The following is a 17,876-nucleotide window of genomic DNA, read 5'->3' on the forward strand; positions in this document are numbered from 1 at the left end:
AAAATCATACAAACAGGCAAATTTTATGAAGACTTATGTTTCTGTTGTTTTTACAAACACATTTTGTTTTCAGTTTTTAAGTTCACACCAGATAATTTCCATGGCTATTTGTGAACTACATTTCAGAACCCACACACACACACATATATATATATATATTTTTTTTTTTTCTTAGGTGAAGTGTAATTGTAGTTAACCCAAAGACACATGGATTACAGGCCCCCAAATACTAGCGTTTTCTATACTCGTCCAGAATTTTTTCTGGGGAAGATATAATGAAGCAGGCACTAGATATCATTAACATGTATGGTCTCCTTGACATGAAGTGACTTTCACAGTATGAATATTTTATCTATTGCTCTTGGGTGAAACAATAAGGAAAAAAATAGTATGCATTTGAGTGTTTTTTTAAAATTTCCAGCTTTTTCTGTAAAAAAAAAAAAAAGTATATTTATTCATACCAAGCTTGGATATAAACAGAAACTTCTTAATTGATTGAATTGAATCTTTAGGAGAGTTTTATTCACAGATAGAGGAAATGAAACTTCATTTGACATTCCTTTTTGAAACAGTTGGCATGGAGTCCACTAATTTACATCTAAACCACAAGCAGTGCTTCTAAATTGTGAACTCTCACACACAAAATATCAGTGGACAATAAGGTTATAATCTTTTAATAAAAACTTTGGTATCAATAACATTCTGTCCCATAAAAATAAGACACACACAGGGGCTCACCACCGGTTTGTCCAGACTTTCAAAATATGATGCAGGTCCCATCAATTCATTCCTAATCAATTAATTCAATTCAGAGTGTGGGGACAAAAGAAAAAGACAGTGCTGCATACATAACCAAAAGAAGTCATCATAGTATTGATTTGTCTCTTCACATATTTTTTTTTTTTTTTTTTTTTTTTTTTATGGTCACAACTTTTGGTTTATGCTTTGTATGTTCTGTTTCAGAGTTAACGTTGAAATCTGAGCGGCTGATGTTCTTAATTTAATATAATTACTACATTTTCAGCTCTTTCAAACACCCTAAAAGAAAAAAAAGAGAGAAAAAAAAAAAGAGGGTATTTGCAAAAAAGTAGACATGCAGACCACAGACTGCATAGATTAATCTTATATACAGTCTGTGGTCTAGTTTAAGAGAATCTTTAAAAAAAAAAAAAAAAAAAAAAAGAAAAAAATCTAGCAAACAGCAGGTGACGGTTTATAGTTATTATCTGTTATTACAAAATAAAGAATGTACTTTGAGTGGAAAACCTTAGAATTAATCCAGCAGTTCAGGGTTAAGATCAAAATGAAAGACCCCAAGTATGTTACAAACCATTTGCCCCCCACCCCCTTCCAATCTACTGCAAATCACCCTTTAGCTGGGTTGTGTCCAAATCTCAGGGAAAGGATGCACAGCAGCCACAATACCCCTGGGAAATATAGGACAGTTCCTGAGGGAGCACACCCACCCCCAAAAAAGGGAAAAAATAAAAATAAAAAAAAAAACAAAGAAATTCTATGCCAACAACCCTTCAAAGCTCATCTTTAAGCTTTCCTTCTTCTTCATCTGTTTCTGAAAGTGCCTCGTCTGTGTCTTCTTTCGTTTCTTCTTCTTCCTCCTCCTCCTCTTCTTCTTCTTCTTCATCTTCATCATCAGCAGCTTCAGTGTCCTGCTCTTTGTTCTTCTCCTCCTCCTCTTTTCGTTTCAGGTCATCTTGCTCCTGTTTCATTTTTCTCTCTGGCTCCTGTAAGGAATCACAAACAACAACAACAACAAAAAATCAAGTCTTTTAATCACAGCAGTAGTTCATAGGGGCAGACTTTGTGCTTTGCATGAACAACAAGTTATGAGTTAAAAAGAATAAGGCCAGACCTTTGTCACACCCCATGTCTCCTTTCCAATCTCTTCTGCCTCTTTCACGTCATCTGTAATCAGGAAGTTGTCAAAGATTGTACCAGATTTCACCTGAGGAGGAAGGGGGAAAAACCAAAACTGTTAGACTGTAGCTCAACTGCCGCTACCACATACCTTAAAGATGAACCGTGTCTCACCTGCCAAAGATCAAGACCCAAAACACCAATGTTGTCAAACTTGTAGATGTTCGAGTCTGGGCTGTATTCAGGATTGTCAATTTCAGGATGCACCCAGGCTCCTTTGTAGTTGGGGTTATCAATCTGCTTGGGCTTCCATTCTCCCTGAAATACAGGAAGTTAAAAAGGGTTATCAGTAATGCAATTTAAAAGCATTTTAAGTATTTTATATATTAATATTAAAGTATTTTGGTGATCAATTTCTAGCCTACTTTGTACTCTGGGTTGGGGATCATGGGTGGCTCCCACTCTCCGTCCATATCCTCATCCCAGTCTTCAGGCTTTTTAGCATCAGGATCTGGAATATTCTCGGGCTTGTCCCAGTCCTAGAGAAAAACACAAAATACTGAGGTTAAAATACACAACTATTTGCACAGAGCAAAGTAAGAGGTGGTAGAATGACTGTACTGAGTTTACTCACCTCAGGCTTTGCGTCACTAGGATCATCAATCTTGGCACGGTCATCCCAATCCTCTGGCTTCTTGGCTTCAGGGTCCTTAATTTTCTTAGGAGGCAGAAAGTCCCAATCATCCTCCAGACTCCCAGATTCCACCTTCTCATTATCGATTTTTACTTCATAGGTTTGATCTGGATTCAGGATTAGTGTGTACAGGTGGGTCAGCTCATCATCCTAGAAAGAAAAAGCAAAACAAAAAAAAGAAGCAGGGTTTAGACTAAAGCCTTTGGTGCAGAAGCAGGTTTCCATTTAAAAATATGGACTTCAAAACACAAGAATTACCTTGCATTTAATCTCTTTCTTAATGAGATTATTCTTGCCATTGTAATTAAAAATTACATGAACTTTCTTGGTGCTGTAGCCACAAATGTCAGGGCCTAGGGGAAAGGAATAAAATTAATTATTACACGTATCAAATCCAGTGACAGCTGGAAGCACTGTAAATCACACAGGTCATTATTACTTACCAAACATAATGTAGTAAGAGGATTCTCCATGCATTTCAGTCTGCTCCAAGTCCGCAGGAAAGACCTTCACGTAGCCACCACCACAGTCGATTTTCTGCTCATGCTTGACTGTAAACTGGATGACCAAAGGCTTACCCTCATTGCTGAAAGAATCAAAACGGGCAGAGGCCGCATAGAAACGTGCATCCTGGCTTGTCTGCAGACCTGAAAATGAAAGTATCAAACCAAAACTAAATATATTTTGTTCAGCTTTAAACAAACATAAAGTAGGAACCATAATGGAAATCAGACATGAGGGCACTTTGTAGGAGCTATTCGAGACATTACTACTGCTTATTATGATCAAATGACTTATTTTCACTTCTAGAATAGAAATTTTTTTTTTTTTTTTTTTTTTTTATTTTAAAAACAGGAACACATTAAATGTCAAGTGCCTTGCTGCCATTTGGACAACAGTAAACGCTATTTTGATCAAAAGAAAACTTTGTAATGAAGATTTACATTAGAAAGTCCGAACATGTACCTTTGTCTTTCTCTGCATCGCCATAGAAGTCGCCAGCCGTGAGCTTCCACTCTCCGTAGTCTGACTTGTGCTTGGAGTTCACCCAGCGACTTCTCCATTCATCTGTTCAGAAAACAACCAGTAAGTTTGCTGAGGATTAACACTACCGGGCCAATAGAGCATGGTACGTCATGAAAATCGTCTCACAATTTCCCAGTAATTGTAGATGCGACGACAAATTGTCAATGTCGAAATTTAGTTTCACTAACTGCAACTTGGACGACGATTATTAACTGATATCGATATTACGTCTGCTCCCTTCGACCTTAATGAATGTTGCCAATTATCAATGGACTTTTGATTATTTAACGGGGAAAGGTGATATTTTTGAGAGGACTCACAGTCTAGACAACAATTTTTGTGACACAACGATGTCTGAAAGTCAAGCTAACAGGCAGTGAAGTGCTAACCTTGCAAAGTTATAAAAATTCTCTGCACAACTTACCACCATCCAGAAACTCTTCCCGAAAGTAAATCTTCGCATGTACACAGTACACTGCTAATATTACTGCAATTACTCCTAAGACTTGCATTTTCCCCATTTTCAGCTCAACTTTCAGCAGCTCTGCAGGAGCGTCGCCGGGCAGGACAGCAAAAAGACTGTGCAGGAGGAAGAGAGGGGAATATTTTAGAGTTGCTCCAGCGAACAGATGTCTACCCGCTATTGGACAAACAGACGGTGTGGCTGGACCAATCACAGTAGACCACGAAACATATGTCCTGTCCGTAGCCTGGTCCAAGATCAGTTGTTGTTTGAATTATGTCGGTCGTGTTGGTGCGGGAACCACCCTGTAGAGGGTGGTAATAACAAATAAAGAGTGTAAAGTAATGACTGTCTTGTGAATGTTTATTTATCTGATGTGTTTCAAGAGGACGGTCAGCAATACGACTACAAGAAGTCCCCCCAAACTATGAAAAACGCTTTGAGAATGTGTTTTACGTTTACTGTGAATATTAACATTTATAACGTGTGGTAACGGTTGGGCTCGTGACACCTCGTTTCAACTGTTGCGTTAACAGCAGGTATCAGTAACGGCTCATAACGACTGCAGGACTTGGAAGTGATTTCCACGATTGTAAAACGGGAAACAAAATACTATTTTTTACTTAAAACAAAACTGGCACAAACATGTGCCCAACAGAAAGCTACCATTTCTCGAATGACCACGCTTTGGTAAGGGCAGAATATATATATATATATATCAAAGGTTAGAATTATATAAGTAAGATATGACCTCGATAACAAGTCTCCAACTTGTAATAAATAATCCAGTTAGCTCGTTCAGATGGCAGTAAAGCTAAAAGACTAAAGAAAGAAGAACGTTTTATTAATTATATTATCTTCAGTGCCACTTTGATTGAAAAACAGTTCTGTTTTACTGATACAATTTTAATTAATACTTTGCTCAGCCCTAGACCATCACACTACCACCACCAAGTGTGTGTGATTTTCCTTTAATGGTGCTACATTAGTTTTATGTCAGATGTAATGAGACACAAACCTTCAAAAAAATGTACTATGTATTTTACAAGAGTCTTGTGGCTCTTCAGGATGTTTTTTTTTTTTAATGTTTGTGTCGTTTGTTTGTTTTTTTTGTTTGGTAAATGTGAGACAAGCCTTTGTGTTCTTGTGGTCAGCGGTGGGTTTTTTTTCATTGAAACTCTTCCATAGGTGCCATTTTTGTTCAGTCTCTTTGTTATTATTGACCCTGACCCTGCCTGAAGCAAGTGAGGTCTTGAACTAATTTGCTGTGCCCGCCACTCCTTGAAAGGTTCCCCACTGTTCTAAGTTTTCTCCATTTGTGGATAATGAATCTCACTAAAGTTAAGAAGAAGAAAAAACAACCTTAAAAATGGCTTTGTAACCCATTTCAGACTGACAGATGTCAGTGATATCTTGCTTTTTTTGATATCTTTTAGCCAAATTCACTTTATTCTATTGTATATAGTACTTTACTGTTGTTGTATAGTATGTTATTCTAGGTTATCTTATCCTATTCTGTTGTGTTTTTCTTAACTTATACTGCTCTTAAACTTAAACGTACTCTCTGTTGTAACCAAAAAGTTTCCCACGTGTGGGACTAAAAATGGTTTATCTTATCTTATCTTATCTTATCTTATCTTATCTTATCTTATCTTATCTTATCTTATCTCATCTTTGTCAGACAGATTCTTAAATGGAAATGATTCAAATGGTCTGACAGTAAGCAGGCCTGGGAGGAACTAGTGAAATTGATCTAAGCTTTCCACAAAATGAAGTTTGGGTAGCTTTTTCTATTAATAAATTATAAAATAATTTAAAAACTGCTTTGTATATTTACACGGGTTATCTTTGTCTAATATTAAAAATCTTTGATGGCCTGAAACATGAAAATGTGACAAATATGCAAAAAAAAAAAGAGGAAGAGGCAAATACTTTTTCACTGTGTTCTACTTTGGAGTTAGTTAGTTATTGATTTTCATAACATTTCATTAATTTTTTTTTCTCCAGGCAGAATAAGTTGAAGAGTCACTGAGTTTTTCAAACATCAAGGAGGCGAGTCCTCCTGCCAAACAATACGATGGAAGAAGTTAGCCAAAATACAAACGAGGCTGGATGTCAGGTAAATTGATAATGGGTTTAATGAAACCTTACTGACATCAACCACTTTTGTTGTCAGAGCAGTTACAATTACTACAATTAACATCTATTGTATTTCTCAGGCCAAATATAAGGAGGCAAGAGAAGAGCGAAAAAAGCTCCTCACCCCTGCACACAAGTATATCATTGACATCTTGGCTGAGAGACTGGCCCTATCGCCAACAGATGTAGAGGAGTTTATTTTAGATTCGTCTTCTGTGAGTTTTTCCCATATACTTTGACAAAGTATGTTCAAAATTCTATCCGGATATACTTTTATTGCACTGGCAGTGTATTTAGGATGATTGATATACTGAAAAAAGAAGCCACTGTCAATCACTTTTCTGATGATATTGCATGGCAGCAATCAGAGATTACTTTTCTGTGTTTATAATTCCATCAATTTTGATCCCGACACCACTGACTGTATGCCCAAATAATAGCAAAGCCTGCACCGTGTTTTACAGGTTGTGGACACTCACCGTTGTACCGCTCTCCTGATTGCCGTAGATACTAACAACAGTTTTAATCATTTCATATTTATCATTCATCACTCTGTAAAACCTATTGCCACTGATTTTCAGAGCAGTTTTTGTGTAATTTTGCGTACCTTAGCCTTTTCTTCCCTGTTTCCTTTAATTAAGAATAGCTTCTTGACAGCCATCCTTCTACTGATCCCATTTCTGTTGAGGCTTCAGTGAAAAATAGATAGATTAACTGAAGGACCAAGTTTTCAGTTAATAGTTCACTGAGAATCAAATAGGTGGTGCAAAAAAATATTGTATCCTTGTCAAACCTTGTCCAAAAATTATGTGTTTTTGGACAGGCTGATAATAACAAAACATACAATTTTAAATCGGTTCTTTATGTCGTCTAAGTCGTCTATTATGTATAGACACAGTCCTGGTTCATCCACTGAGTTAAGTCTTTTACCCTTTAGTGATTCATAGGTCAGGGATCAACAAACAAAGAAATCGTTTCTCGGAAAATGGTCTGATGCAAGGACTTGACTAGAGAAGACAGTCAATGTCAACAGAAAAGCTTTGAAAAGACTTTCAGAAAGTCTGGAGAACTATTGCTCAAGGCAACCTTAAAAAAATACATGAGCATTTGGCTCCTTGGAAGCAAAATATCAAAAGCAAAAAATATCATAATCAGAAGTGTATATTTTGGCTGCTGCAAGTACAACTGGAACACGCAAAAGTCAAAACATCTCATTCATTTCACATGTTATATTGTCTATGTTGATATGGCAATTATGGTTTAAACACATCTGATATTATACAGTTACACATTTTTCATTTCACAATTTTTTGTCTTTCTTTTTCCTTCTTTATCATGAATAGCTGGCTGCTTTTGATCAGTTTTTTGCCGAAGGAGGTTGCAAAACCATTTCCTTTGTGTATCAAGAATCTGCAGCGCCAGGACCAGGTTGGAATAAATCTCGACTCCAGTATTTGACTGTCACATGTTATCCTGCTTATTTTTTTTATTTCATACTAAGTAATACTGACCACTAATTTAAAACAAACTAAGATTAGAGTATTTTACTTTTCTGATTTTCAAGGCCAGTCATAATTGGAGTTTTTACCAAGTTCATGTGATCATTAATGATTTTATCCCTGTGCTGGTGAAATATCCTAGTTTTAGCAGAAAAAATTAAGATCTGTTTTATGTGTCATTTTCATTTTTTAATTTTCTTCCAAAATTATTTATATTTTATTGCAGAGTGTGGTCGCTCATATCCTGGTGCTGTAAAAGGAGAAAAAACACTGAGGCTGTTTATGCCCGATTTGTCCCAAATATCCCTGACAGGTATTTGCTGCTACTTTATACGGACAAGAGAGGACATAGCTGTGAATTCTGAAAACGTACATGAGGTAAGAGGGTACTGAATTTGTATGGTGGTTTGTTTCTATAACTATTATATAATTAAAATATCCATATACAGTATCTCACAAAAGTGAGTACACCCCTCACATTTTTGTAAATATTTTATTGTATCTTTTCATGGGACAACATTAAAGATATGACACTTTGATACAATGTAAAGTACTCGGTGTACAGCTTGTATAAGAGTATACATTTGCTGCCACCTCAAAATAACTCAACATACAACCATTAATGTCTAAACCGCTGGCAACTAAAGTGAGTACACCCCTCGGTGAAAATGTCCAAATTGTGCCCAAAGTGTCAATATTTTGTGTGGCCATCCCAACACTGCTTTAACTCTGTTGGGAATGGAGATCACTAGAGCTTCACAGGGTGCCACTGAAATCCTCTTCCACCCCTCCATGATGACATCATGGAGATGGGTGGATGTTATCATGTTAGAATGCTGTCCTGTGGCTCAGTTTCTGAAGGGAGGGGATCATGTTCTGCTTCAGTATGTCGCAGTACATGCTGGCATTCATGGTTCCTTCAATTAGCTGTAGCTCCTCCGTGCAAGCAGCACTCATGCAGCTCCAAACAGTGACATCCCACCACCATGCTTGACTGTAGGCAAGACACACTTGTGTTTGTACTCCTCACCTGGTTGCCGCCACACATCCTTGACACCATGTGAACAAAATAAGTTTGTCTTGGTCTCATCAGATCACAATTAATCCATGTCCTTAGTCTGCTTGTTTTCAGCAAACTGTTTGCGGGCTTTCTTGTTGTAGTACCAGAGTCAGCTTGTAGTCAGTTTTAATCAGTTTTGGGTTGCTTTTAATCTTCTTTACTTTGTTAGTTTTCTTTATTGTCTATTATATTGTCTGTTTTATTCACGTTTCAATATTTACCGATTTATTTGATCTTTTTTTCATTCATTCATTTATTTTACACTTAATTAATTTTCTTTGTCTGTTTAATGTATGGTTTTTAACTTTTATTACTGTTTTTTACTGGGAAGCACTTTAGTCAATCATGTTGTTTTTAAAGTACTTTATCAATAAAGTTGGATTGAACACCAAATTCAACACACCTTCCGATTTGCACCTGAGACACTAGGAAGGGAAAATGGCAAATTGGGCACAATTTGGACATTTTCACTTAGCGGTGTATTCACTTTTGTTGCCAGAGGTTTAGACAATAATGACTGTGTGTTGATTTAAAGGGGACAGGAAATTTACACTGTTGTACAAGTTGTACACTGACTACTTTACGTTGTATCAAAGTGTCATATCTTCAATGCTGTCCCATGAAAAGATATGACAAAATATTTTTTAAAAATGTGAGCGGTGTGCTCACTTTTGTGAGATACTGTCTAATAATATTATGATTTGTGTTTTTATTTACATTTGTCCAAACCATTTTAGAATCGGAATGGTATAAAAAAAACTAATATTTTTTTAATATAAATTTAAACAAAATGTACAATTTTTTCCATATAAATCGTTATAAAATCATATCTAACAACCTAACAACCATATATATAATATAGATATGTGATTTTATAACCATTCCAGTTCTAAAAAGGTTGGGACAGTGTGTAAAATGTAAATTAAACAGAAATCATAATCTCATTAGTTTCATAAGCCCATACTTTATTCACAATAGAACATATAAAACATATCAAATAAAAGTCCCACTTACTTCCAAGCGGATGTCAGAATTTTCTTTATATGCTGAAAGAAAATGGTTTATCTGTGAAAAAAATCCAATTTAAACACACAATAAAGTGTTTTAAATTCACAGGACAGCAATATGGTAGTTTTCATTGGACATACAGACATGATTTAGGATCTGGGTTGGAAATTATTTTTAAAAACCTAAGTGTGCATTTTATATGTCTTTGTGTTCACTGCTCAGAAAAATAAAGGGAACACTTTTACAAAACATTGTAATTCCAAGTCGATCACACTTCTGTGAAATCAAACTGTCCACTTAGGAAGCAACATTTACTGACGATCAATTTCACATGCTGTTGTAGAAATGGAATAGACAACAGGTGGAAATTATAGGCAATTAGCAAGACATCCCCAATAAAGGAGTGGTTCTGCAGGTGATGACCACAGACCCAACAGCAGGACCGCTATCTCCACCTTTGTGCATGGAGGAGCATGAGGAGCACTGCTAGAGCCCTAAAAAATGACCTCCAGCAAGCCACAAATGTGCATGTGTCTGCTCAAACAGTCAGAAACAGACTCCATTGGCAGTGGGCCACTAATGGTGTGGGGTGGCATTTCTTTGGGGGGGCCGTACAGCCCTCCATGCGCTCGCCAGTGGTAGCCTGACTGCCATTAGGTAGCGAGATGAGAACCTCAGACCCCTTGTGAGACCATATGCCGGTTTCTCCTAATGCAAGACAATGCTAGACCTCATGTGGATGTCAGCAGTTCCTGCAAGATGAAGGCACTGATGCTATGGACTGGCCCGCCCGTTCCCCAGACCTGAATCCAATTGAGCACATCTGGGACATCATGTCTCGTTCCATCTACCCCAGAATGTCCAGGAGTTGGCGGGTTCTTTAGTCCAGGTCTAGGAAGAACTTTCTGAGGAGACCATCCGCCACCTCATCAGGAGCATGCGCAGGCGTTGTAAGGAGATCATACACGCACGTGGAGGCCACACACACACTACTGATCCTCATTTTGACTTGTTTTAAGGACAGTACATCAAAGTTGGATCAGCTTGTTGTGTGTTTTTCCACTTTAATGTTGAGCGTGATCTGATTTCCATTGATAATTTTTGTGTGATTTTTGAGCACATTCAACTACTAAAAAACAAAGTATTTAATAAGAATATTTAATTCATTCAGATCTGGGATGTCTTATTCTTGTGTTCCTTTTATTTTTTGAGCAGTTTATGTAAGATAAGATAAGGCTTTATTGATCCCATGGCGGAGAAATTCTTGCATCCACATAATAATTCTTGTGTTCACATAATAATTCTTGTGTTCACATAATAAACATCACATAATAAACTTGTCACTTTTCAGCATTCCCTGTATTAGTTTAGGAAAAAGCTAATATGATCTAACCCTCCTTCCTTAACATATTTTTAAATCTTGAGGTCACATTTGACATCCAACCGTTTCACTAACATTATAAAACAATCTGACGTCCACACCTATTTACAATGTAACTGTACTGTAGAAAATAAATCTGTTTAAAATACTTTGATTTATATCACAGATGTTTTGGCTTTGGTTTTTATGACGTTATGGGTGACTTGTCTCCATACTTTGTAGGAGATCTTTTTTGCAGTAGTTGATGCCAGAGACGGCCTCCTGAAAGGAATAAGGAACACTTACAACTTTCTACTGCCTGCTCTCGATGCACCACAAAACTGGGGCACTATAGAGTCCAGACATGGAGTAAAATGTAAAGAGAACTTAATGTACACAATAAAACGCTGTCTTGACTCCTTAGAAGGTAAAAAAAATGCTTCTTCAGAACAACATACTGTAGCTAAATGGCTGGTTTTAATAATTTAATAATTTTGTACTTTGTTATGTTTGTCCTGCAGAAATCCATATAAGCAACAAGTACATTGTTCATCTGACTACATTCACACATATTGACTTCTCTAAACTGGCCAGCCTAAATGATATGAAAACTGCAGCTGCCAACTGTGAGATGGTCCATCAACTGGAAAAAAATCTTTTGCAGTGGTGCAAGGAAATTGAGCAGGTTTGTTAAATCATTCAAACGCACAAGTGAAGTGCAGCCTATGAACCCGTGGCTTCAAGGAATACAGTTTACTGGCCAGAGATGATGACTTCATAAATGAATGGTATATATTTTGTTAGTATGAGAGAAAGGAAATGAAAGAAGAGACTGAAAAGGAAAAAAAGGAAAAGAAAAACTTGCTGTAGTGGCTTGCTGTAGAGTACTGACTGAATTAATGTAACCTTTTCGGTGTACATCAGGTCCTCATAGAGAGTGATCAGCTGAGAAAAGGAGCTGATTCAGAAGGGCCACTGAGTGACTTAGAGCACTGGAAAGGAATGTCTATAAGGTTCAACTCTATCATCACTCACATCAAAAGCCAAAAGTGCAAGACAGCGGTGATGGTGCTCCATATTAGCAGATCCAAAACTGTAAAGGTACTCATTCTCAGTGTCAGTCACACTATTATAGTATTTTTTTTATGTCCACTGTTTAATGTAAGATAATACTTGGCAGTATAATGTATATACTGGTATACTGTAACAACATTATTTGTTGCACGATATAATTTTTTTAATTACCACACCTCTGATATACCTCTGATATACCTATTTCTAATCTTGTTCACATGTGTCCAAAAATGCAAAGTCAGTAGGTCACTTCAAACATATGCTCAATGAATAAAACTCTTTCAATAAAAATCTCATGTTCTAAAATCAGCAAAGGGAAACATTTTATTGTAGGTTGGTGTCAGACAGCTCCTCCACACATAACAATGAAACAACAATGAACAATGAAAGTGAGGCAAACACTAATAGGCGTTTTTCCTCACTAAAAAATAATTTGTGCTACACAGTTTTTAGTATTTTAGTATTTAGTTATTATTCTGTTTTTATGATGCCATTAGGCCCACTTATACAATAATAACTTTGGTATAACAATAACAATATCGAAATCTAAAAATGAATACCTTCAGACATATTGCATCTATAACACTGTGTGCATAGATGCAATATGAAAAACTGAATCTATTTGATATATATAATAAAAATTACATGCAAATTATATAATAGTAAGATTATTCCTGAATGATCAGTAATTACTAATTTTCGCTGTTCTATGATGTATCATGGATCCATAAATGTGATTTGTGTATTTTGCATCGTGACCATATAATTCAGGGGATATTGCCTCCATTTTATGTACAAAAAATATGTTAAAAAATTTAACAATAATAATAATTATGATAAAATCAGAAATTTAAATTACTCCTTGAAACATTTAACAATAAACAAACATTTACAATAAACAACATATATTGTTACCTTCATCACTGTCATAAACATGTACCTCTGTAGATGTGGCGGAAGCTGGATACTAGGATAACAAGGTGTGCCAATGAGGCAAAAGACAATGTGAAATTCCTGAGCACACTGGAGAAAGTTCTTCAACCTCTCTACATCAGTGACCCGGTATGTACAGTCAACAATTCCTTTCCATTAAGAACTTGCAATTGTTAGAATTTTTAGTATTAAATAAAGTTTTACCTCTGAGCCAAACAGTGTTTTTGTTGATGAACTGATGTTAAAGCACAAGCCAAGTATGAAAGCACCTATATCGCATACACAGCTATTTAAAGACATGTATATAAATTGTAAAGCATTCAGGCTGTAAACCAACAGTGTTGGGGGGAAAAGTATGGTCTTTTTTACCAAATGAAGGCAATAACAAACAAATGCAAAATTCTGAGTAGCTATTGCTATGCACTGAATACAGGAGGTCTTTGACAGGTTTTAAAATAGTCTTTTATTTGCCCCAGACTACATCACAACAAAATGATCAAAAATTGCCTATTTACTATTCACTTAGAAACAACGCTAGTATTCAATTCATAGTCCATGTACTATACATTAGTGACCATCTTACATACTGTTTTTTTCTTTTAAATAAATATGGATAATAGCCTGTTAATAGTTCAATTTTTGTACAGTAAAGTTGTTCATTACAAACTTAAGAAATACAAATTATATCAGAGCAAACAATATATTATAAATAATGTGACTATACTTGGTGTCATTTCAGGTTGCCATGATGAAAAATGTGCAAAATGTCATCAGTACTATTCACATGATTTTCAGAGTTTCACTGTACTACAACACGAGTGAAACTATATCTTCACTGTTCATCAAAGTAAGTTTACTTTGTTGGGTTTTTTCATTTCATTCAAAGAACAAACATTTAAGATCCAATTCCCTTTGTACAACATGTGATACTGAAAACTCTTCTAGGTCACAAATCAGATGGTTACAATGTGCAGATCGTACATTACTGACAATGGCAAACGTCTCATATGGGACCAAGATGCTGATAGCATCATCACAAAAGTGCAGGTGACTGTTACACTGTGATTAGTACACATCAGTGTTATTACAGAGGCATGACTGCAGCAGTACACAGTTTCTGCTGTTGTTAATCTTTTGTCTTTTGCAGCACTGTACCTCCTTGTACCAGGAATATAAGTCTTGTTTCCAGACAACAAAGATGGAAACAATGGCTGCACCTGGAAAGAGGCCTTTTGAGGTTTCAGAGATGGAAATTTTTTTGAAGTTTTCCAACTTCTGCAAGCAGCTTGAAAAGGTACGGTCTATTTTAATTCCTAAAATATGTATGTCAGTCTTGTCATAATGCTTTGCCATATAACAGTAAGCATTATTTTTTTCTAGATCACACAAATAATCACAGTGTTCAAGACATTTGAATCACTTAACAAGTCCAACATTGAGGGCATTGAGAGTCTAGCCAGACTGTTCAACACTATAGCCATGAATCTGAAAAGAAAGCAGTATGATATGTTGGCTCCAAGGAGTGCTGAATTTGAAGCAGATTTTGTCAAGTTTACAGAGCAAATCTGTTACATTGAGGTATGTATAGTTGTGTACTCATTATGCCTAAAACATGTAGCTGCTGTTTTCCTGTGCATTGTTTAAATCAGGAAGCATCATAAGGGTTGATGATGTTTTCTCAGAGACCTGCAAAGAATTTACATATACACAAAACCACTAATCACAGACATCACTCATTAAGACATGGTCACAACTGAAACATGATAAAGTACTAATGAAGGTTACATTTGTTACCTTTTCTACAGAACCAGCTGCAGACTTTTATGAATTCATGCTTCTCACATGTGAAGACATCTGAGCGTGCCATTCACCTGATACAGCGGTAAGTGTCTATATATGATATTTTAAGCAATTTAATATATCACTGGAAATATTATATTAGAAATATAACATTAAATACTGTAATGATTTGTTATTACTTTGTTTTTTTAAATTTGTAGTTTCCAGAGGCTGAACATTCCCTGCATTAACGCACACGTTCCCCATCTTTTGAGTCATATTCTTCAGCGTTATGTCTCAGAAGTAGAGTTTGTGAGAAAGGTACCTATTTTATTGTTATTCGCTAATGCCATTTAAAATAAAATATAAATGCACAGATTTTGTTTTACAAACTTCCTTTGCAGCACTATGGCAACCACAAAGACAACCCTCCACTTGCTAGGGACATGCCTCCTGTGGCTGGACGAATTGGTTGGGCCAGGCACCTCTTCAAAAAAATAGAGGAACCCATGTTACACATAAAAGTAAGGCTAGATTTCTGTCAGCAAACATTTTAAAGCTACTAGCACTGAAAGATTTTAATGTTGCCTCACTCTGTCATCCTAAACAGGAAAACTCGGACATCCTGCTCAGTCCTCAGGGACGAAATGCAGTCAAAATGTACAATCAGACTGCAGCTTCGTTAGTAAAGTTTGAGTGTATTTACCACCAAGCATGGCTCGAGGAAGTATCGCAGATGAATCATGGTTGGCTTAAATTAAATATATTGATAACCTTGATGGCACACCGTATCTGATTCTGTTAGTATGACTTTACTCTCTGTGTTGTTCACAACAGCCTTAAATGTCGCACTGCTGGTTCGTCACCCAAAGACAGAAAAGCTAGTTGTCAACTTTGATCCTAAAGTAACTGAGGTCATACGGGAGGCAAAGTGTTTGGTGAAGATGGGTCTCCTGGTTCCAAAGCAAGCCTTACATCTTCTCAACATCGAAACAAAACTCAGTGCTGATCACCATCGATTACAGGCAAGTAATAACTATTTAAACAACTATATAAATGATTATTTAACTTAATATAAAATAACTTTATATTATAGCACAGTGGCACGGTGGTTAGCACTGTTTCCGCACAGCAAGAAGGTCCTGAGTTCAATTCCACCATAAGGCCGGGGTCTTTCTGTGTGGAGTTTGCATGTTCTTCCCGTGTTTGCGTGGGTTCCCTCTGGGTACTCCGGCTTCCTCCCACCGTCCAAAGACATGCAGTTTGTGGGGATAGGTTAATTGATCAATCCAAATTGCCCGTGGGAGTGAATGTGAGCGCAAATGGTGGTCTGTCTCTGTGTGTTAACCCTGACAGACTGGCAACCTGTCCAGGGTGTACCCAGCCTCTCGTCCTATAGCTGGGATAGGCTCCAGCGCACCCCGCGACCCTGAAAAGGTTAAGCGGAAGCGAGTGGATGGATAAAACAACTTGTTGTCCTTTTTTTATAGACAATTTTGGAAGATTATGAGTCCACTTGTGAGAAAATACCTGAAGACTTTTCCAGCTGGATGGCTTCAAAAATCAAAAATGTAAGTACATTACAGTAGATGGAGCATTTTGTGGAAGAAATGTCTCAGCTGTTAAACATTATTAGTTAATGGCAGTGTGAATATGTTTTCCACTGTTCAGGGCTCTAGACTAACTGCCACGGTTTCACTGGAGCACCTAACTTTTTTCTTAGGTGCACCCAAATTTTTCAACCGCATCGCTTAACACCGCAGTTTTGCAAGTTCACTTTTTTTTTAATTGCTGTCCATACAGACAATATAGATTTTTTGTAAATAATTAGCTAACAAGCTTGTCAACACAAAGTTCTTTATTTGAGTACAGTTCTACAAGAAAGATGAGTTACTTAAAAAGTGCTGGTGCTTAAAGTGCTTCACTGAACTGAAATTTAAACTTAAAACATCTCAAGATATATTAAATAAAAAGAAAATCTAAATTAACATCTGAACAACTTGATATCTTATGGACTATCGCATGGACTATTGCAGTAACAGGCCCTTGAGATGGCCAACTCCTGTAATTTGGCCTTTTTCCCCCCTTTTTTTTTCAATATGTCTCTGATGACACCCATATACTGGGCGGCATTATTACTGTACGTGGGGTGTTGTGAAGAATTATTTTGGACTTGAACTTTGGAAATGAACGGAACTTCATTTTTGGCAATATTGTAGACAATGTTAAACTTAATCATCATCTCGGCCTCCTCTGACGACCTGTTTGCTGCTGGCAGTGGGGAGAGGGGAGACTTGGGGAATGCATTTATTGCAGCATATAATGTGTTTTCTGGATACACTGTGCTTTTTCAGCATTTCAATTCAAAATGTGTTAGCACCACAAATGCAGTATTGCCAGGGAGCTTCTTTCCGCACTCATGACAGTAAATGCAGTGCATCATGTTGTCAGATTTACTGTATCTTAGCCAGGGAAACTGGTCAAGCCACTCTCTTTGAAATGTATACACTTTCCCCCTTTTACTTTCAGTGGGCTCTGGCTCGGAGTCGATTGTATGTGGCTCATTATCTGATGCCGTCTCATGACCAGTGTTAGACATTACCCATTACCTGAGAGGTTGATGGCTCTATGTCAGAGCACTGGCTATGAATTTCAGACAGATCAGGCCTTAACTTAACGAAAAAGTTGTCAATTGTTCTTTTCATCTTTTCTCATTACCCACAACTCAATCCATTTCTATCAGGCCTAGGCTACTCACCTCTCTCTATCAGCCTGCACTTTCAAATGTACATACACGTAAGCCTACAGGAATATCTGGACCACAGCCAATCAGAGAGGTCCCTCCCTTGACTATCCCCGATTGGTTACGACCATGATATGGGCATGATGTGTGTCTCTTGTTGACCACACGGAGGCTTTCAGAGTTACGAAGATTTTTTTTTTTTTTTACTTGACCGGCTGGTCGT

At 36.9% G+C, this 17,876-nt stretch overlaps 2 protein-coding genes across 4 annotated transcripts in view; one reads left to right on the forward strand and one right to left on the reverse strand.

The window, feature by feature from the left end:
- Positions 1-658: 658 nt before the first annotated feature.
- On the reverse strand, positions 659-4,188 carry calr3b (calreticulin 3b). The gene is made up of 9 exons (XM_086272896.1): positions 4,020-4,188; positions 3,536-3,637; positions 3,013-3,216; positions 2,828-2,922; positions 2,510-2,719; positions 2,301-2,414; positions 2,050-2,193; positions 1,871-1,963; positions 659-1,742 (listed from the first exon to the last, which is right to left on the reverse strand). Exons 1-9 carry the CDS (start codon positions 4,114-4,116, stop codon positions 1,530-1,532), a joined length of 1,272 nt encoding a protein of 423 aa, XP_086129022.1. The 5' UTR covers positions 4,117-4,188; the 3' UTR covers positions 659-1,529.
- A 384-nt stretch (positions 4,189-4,572) lies between these two features.
- The window catches only part of LOC147308142 (dynein axonemal heavy chain 8-like), a 37,170-nt gene continuing 23,866 nt past the window's right edge, over positions 4,573-17,876 (forward strand). Inside the window, exons 1-19 of one of the 3 annotated variants that reach the window (XM_086272895.1) lie at positions 4,573-4,748; positions 6,066-6,177; positions 6,278-6,412; positions 7,541-7,625; positions 7,923-8,074; positions 11,368-11,551; positions 11,646-11,809; positions 12,049-12,225; positions 13,147-13,260; positions 13,871-13,978; positions 14,077-14,178; positions 14,279-14,425; positions 14,512-14,709; positions 14,937-15,013; positions 15,132-15,231; positions 15,315-15,434; positions 15,521-15,656; positions 15,748-15,935; positions 16,401-16,481. In XM_086272895.1, the coding sequence (XP_086129021.1) occupies positions 6,136-6,177; positions 6,278-6,412; positions 7,541-7,625; positions 7,923-8,074; positions 11,368-11,551; positions 11,646-11,809; positions 12,049-12,225; positions 13,147-13,260; positions 13,871-13,978; positions 14,077-14,178; positions 14,279-14,425; positions 14,512-14,709; positions 14,937-15,013; positions 15,132-15,231; positions 15,315-15,434; positions 15,521-15,656; positions 15,748-15,935; positions 16,401-16,481 (2,310 nt within the window). In that variant the 5' untranslated portion in view covers positions 4,573-4,748; positions 6,066-6,135. The remainder of the gene's footprint in view (positions 4,749-6,065; positions 6,178-6,277; positions 6,413-7,540; positions 7,626-7,922; positions 8,075-11,367; positions 11,552-11,645; positions 11,810-12,048; positions 12,226-13,146; positions 13,261-13,870; positions 13,979-14,076; positions 14,179-14,278; positions 14,426-14,511; positions 14,710-14,936; positions 15,014-15,131; positions 15,232-15,314; positions 15,435-15,520; positions 15,657-15,747; positions 15,936-16,400; positions 16,482-17,876) is intronic. The other 2 variants (XM_086272893.1, XM_086272894.1) reach the window with 2 other exon arrangements.

This window comes from Aulonocara sp. 'chitande type north' Nkhata Bay, linkage group LG18, assembly GCF_057382095.1.
Source record: "Aulonocara sp. 'chitande type north' Nkhata Bay isolate Kocher_YH1m ecotype deep benthic linkage group LG18, A_spYH_male_GT1.1, whole genome shotgun sequence".
NCBI classification, from domain to species: Eukaryota; Metazoa; Chordata; class Actinopteri; order Cichliformes; family Cichlidae; genus Aulonocara; species Aulonocara sp. 'chitande type north' Nkhata Bay.

What these genes read in the sequence shown, in the direction of transcription:
- calr3b (XM_086272896.1), bottom strand. Translation starts at nt 4,116, where the DNA reads ATGGGGAAAATGCAAGTCTTAGGAGTAATTGCAGTAATATTAGCAGTG. An exon ending in CGATGCAGAGAAAGACAAAG is followed by an intron (nt 3,217 to 3,535) that starts GTACATGTTCGG and finishes TTTCATTTTCAG; the next exon opens with GTCTGCAGACAAGCCAGGAT. An exon ending in CTAGTGACGCAAAGCCTGAG is followed by an intron (nt 2,415 to 2,509) that starts GTGAGTAAACTC and finishes GTTTTTCTCTAG; the next exon opens with GACTGGGACAAGCCCGAGAA.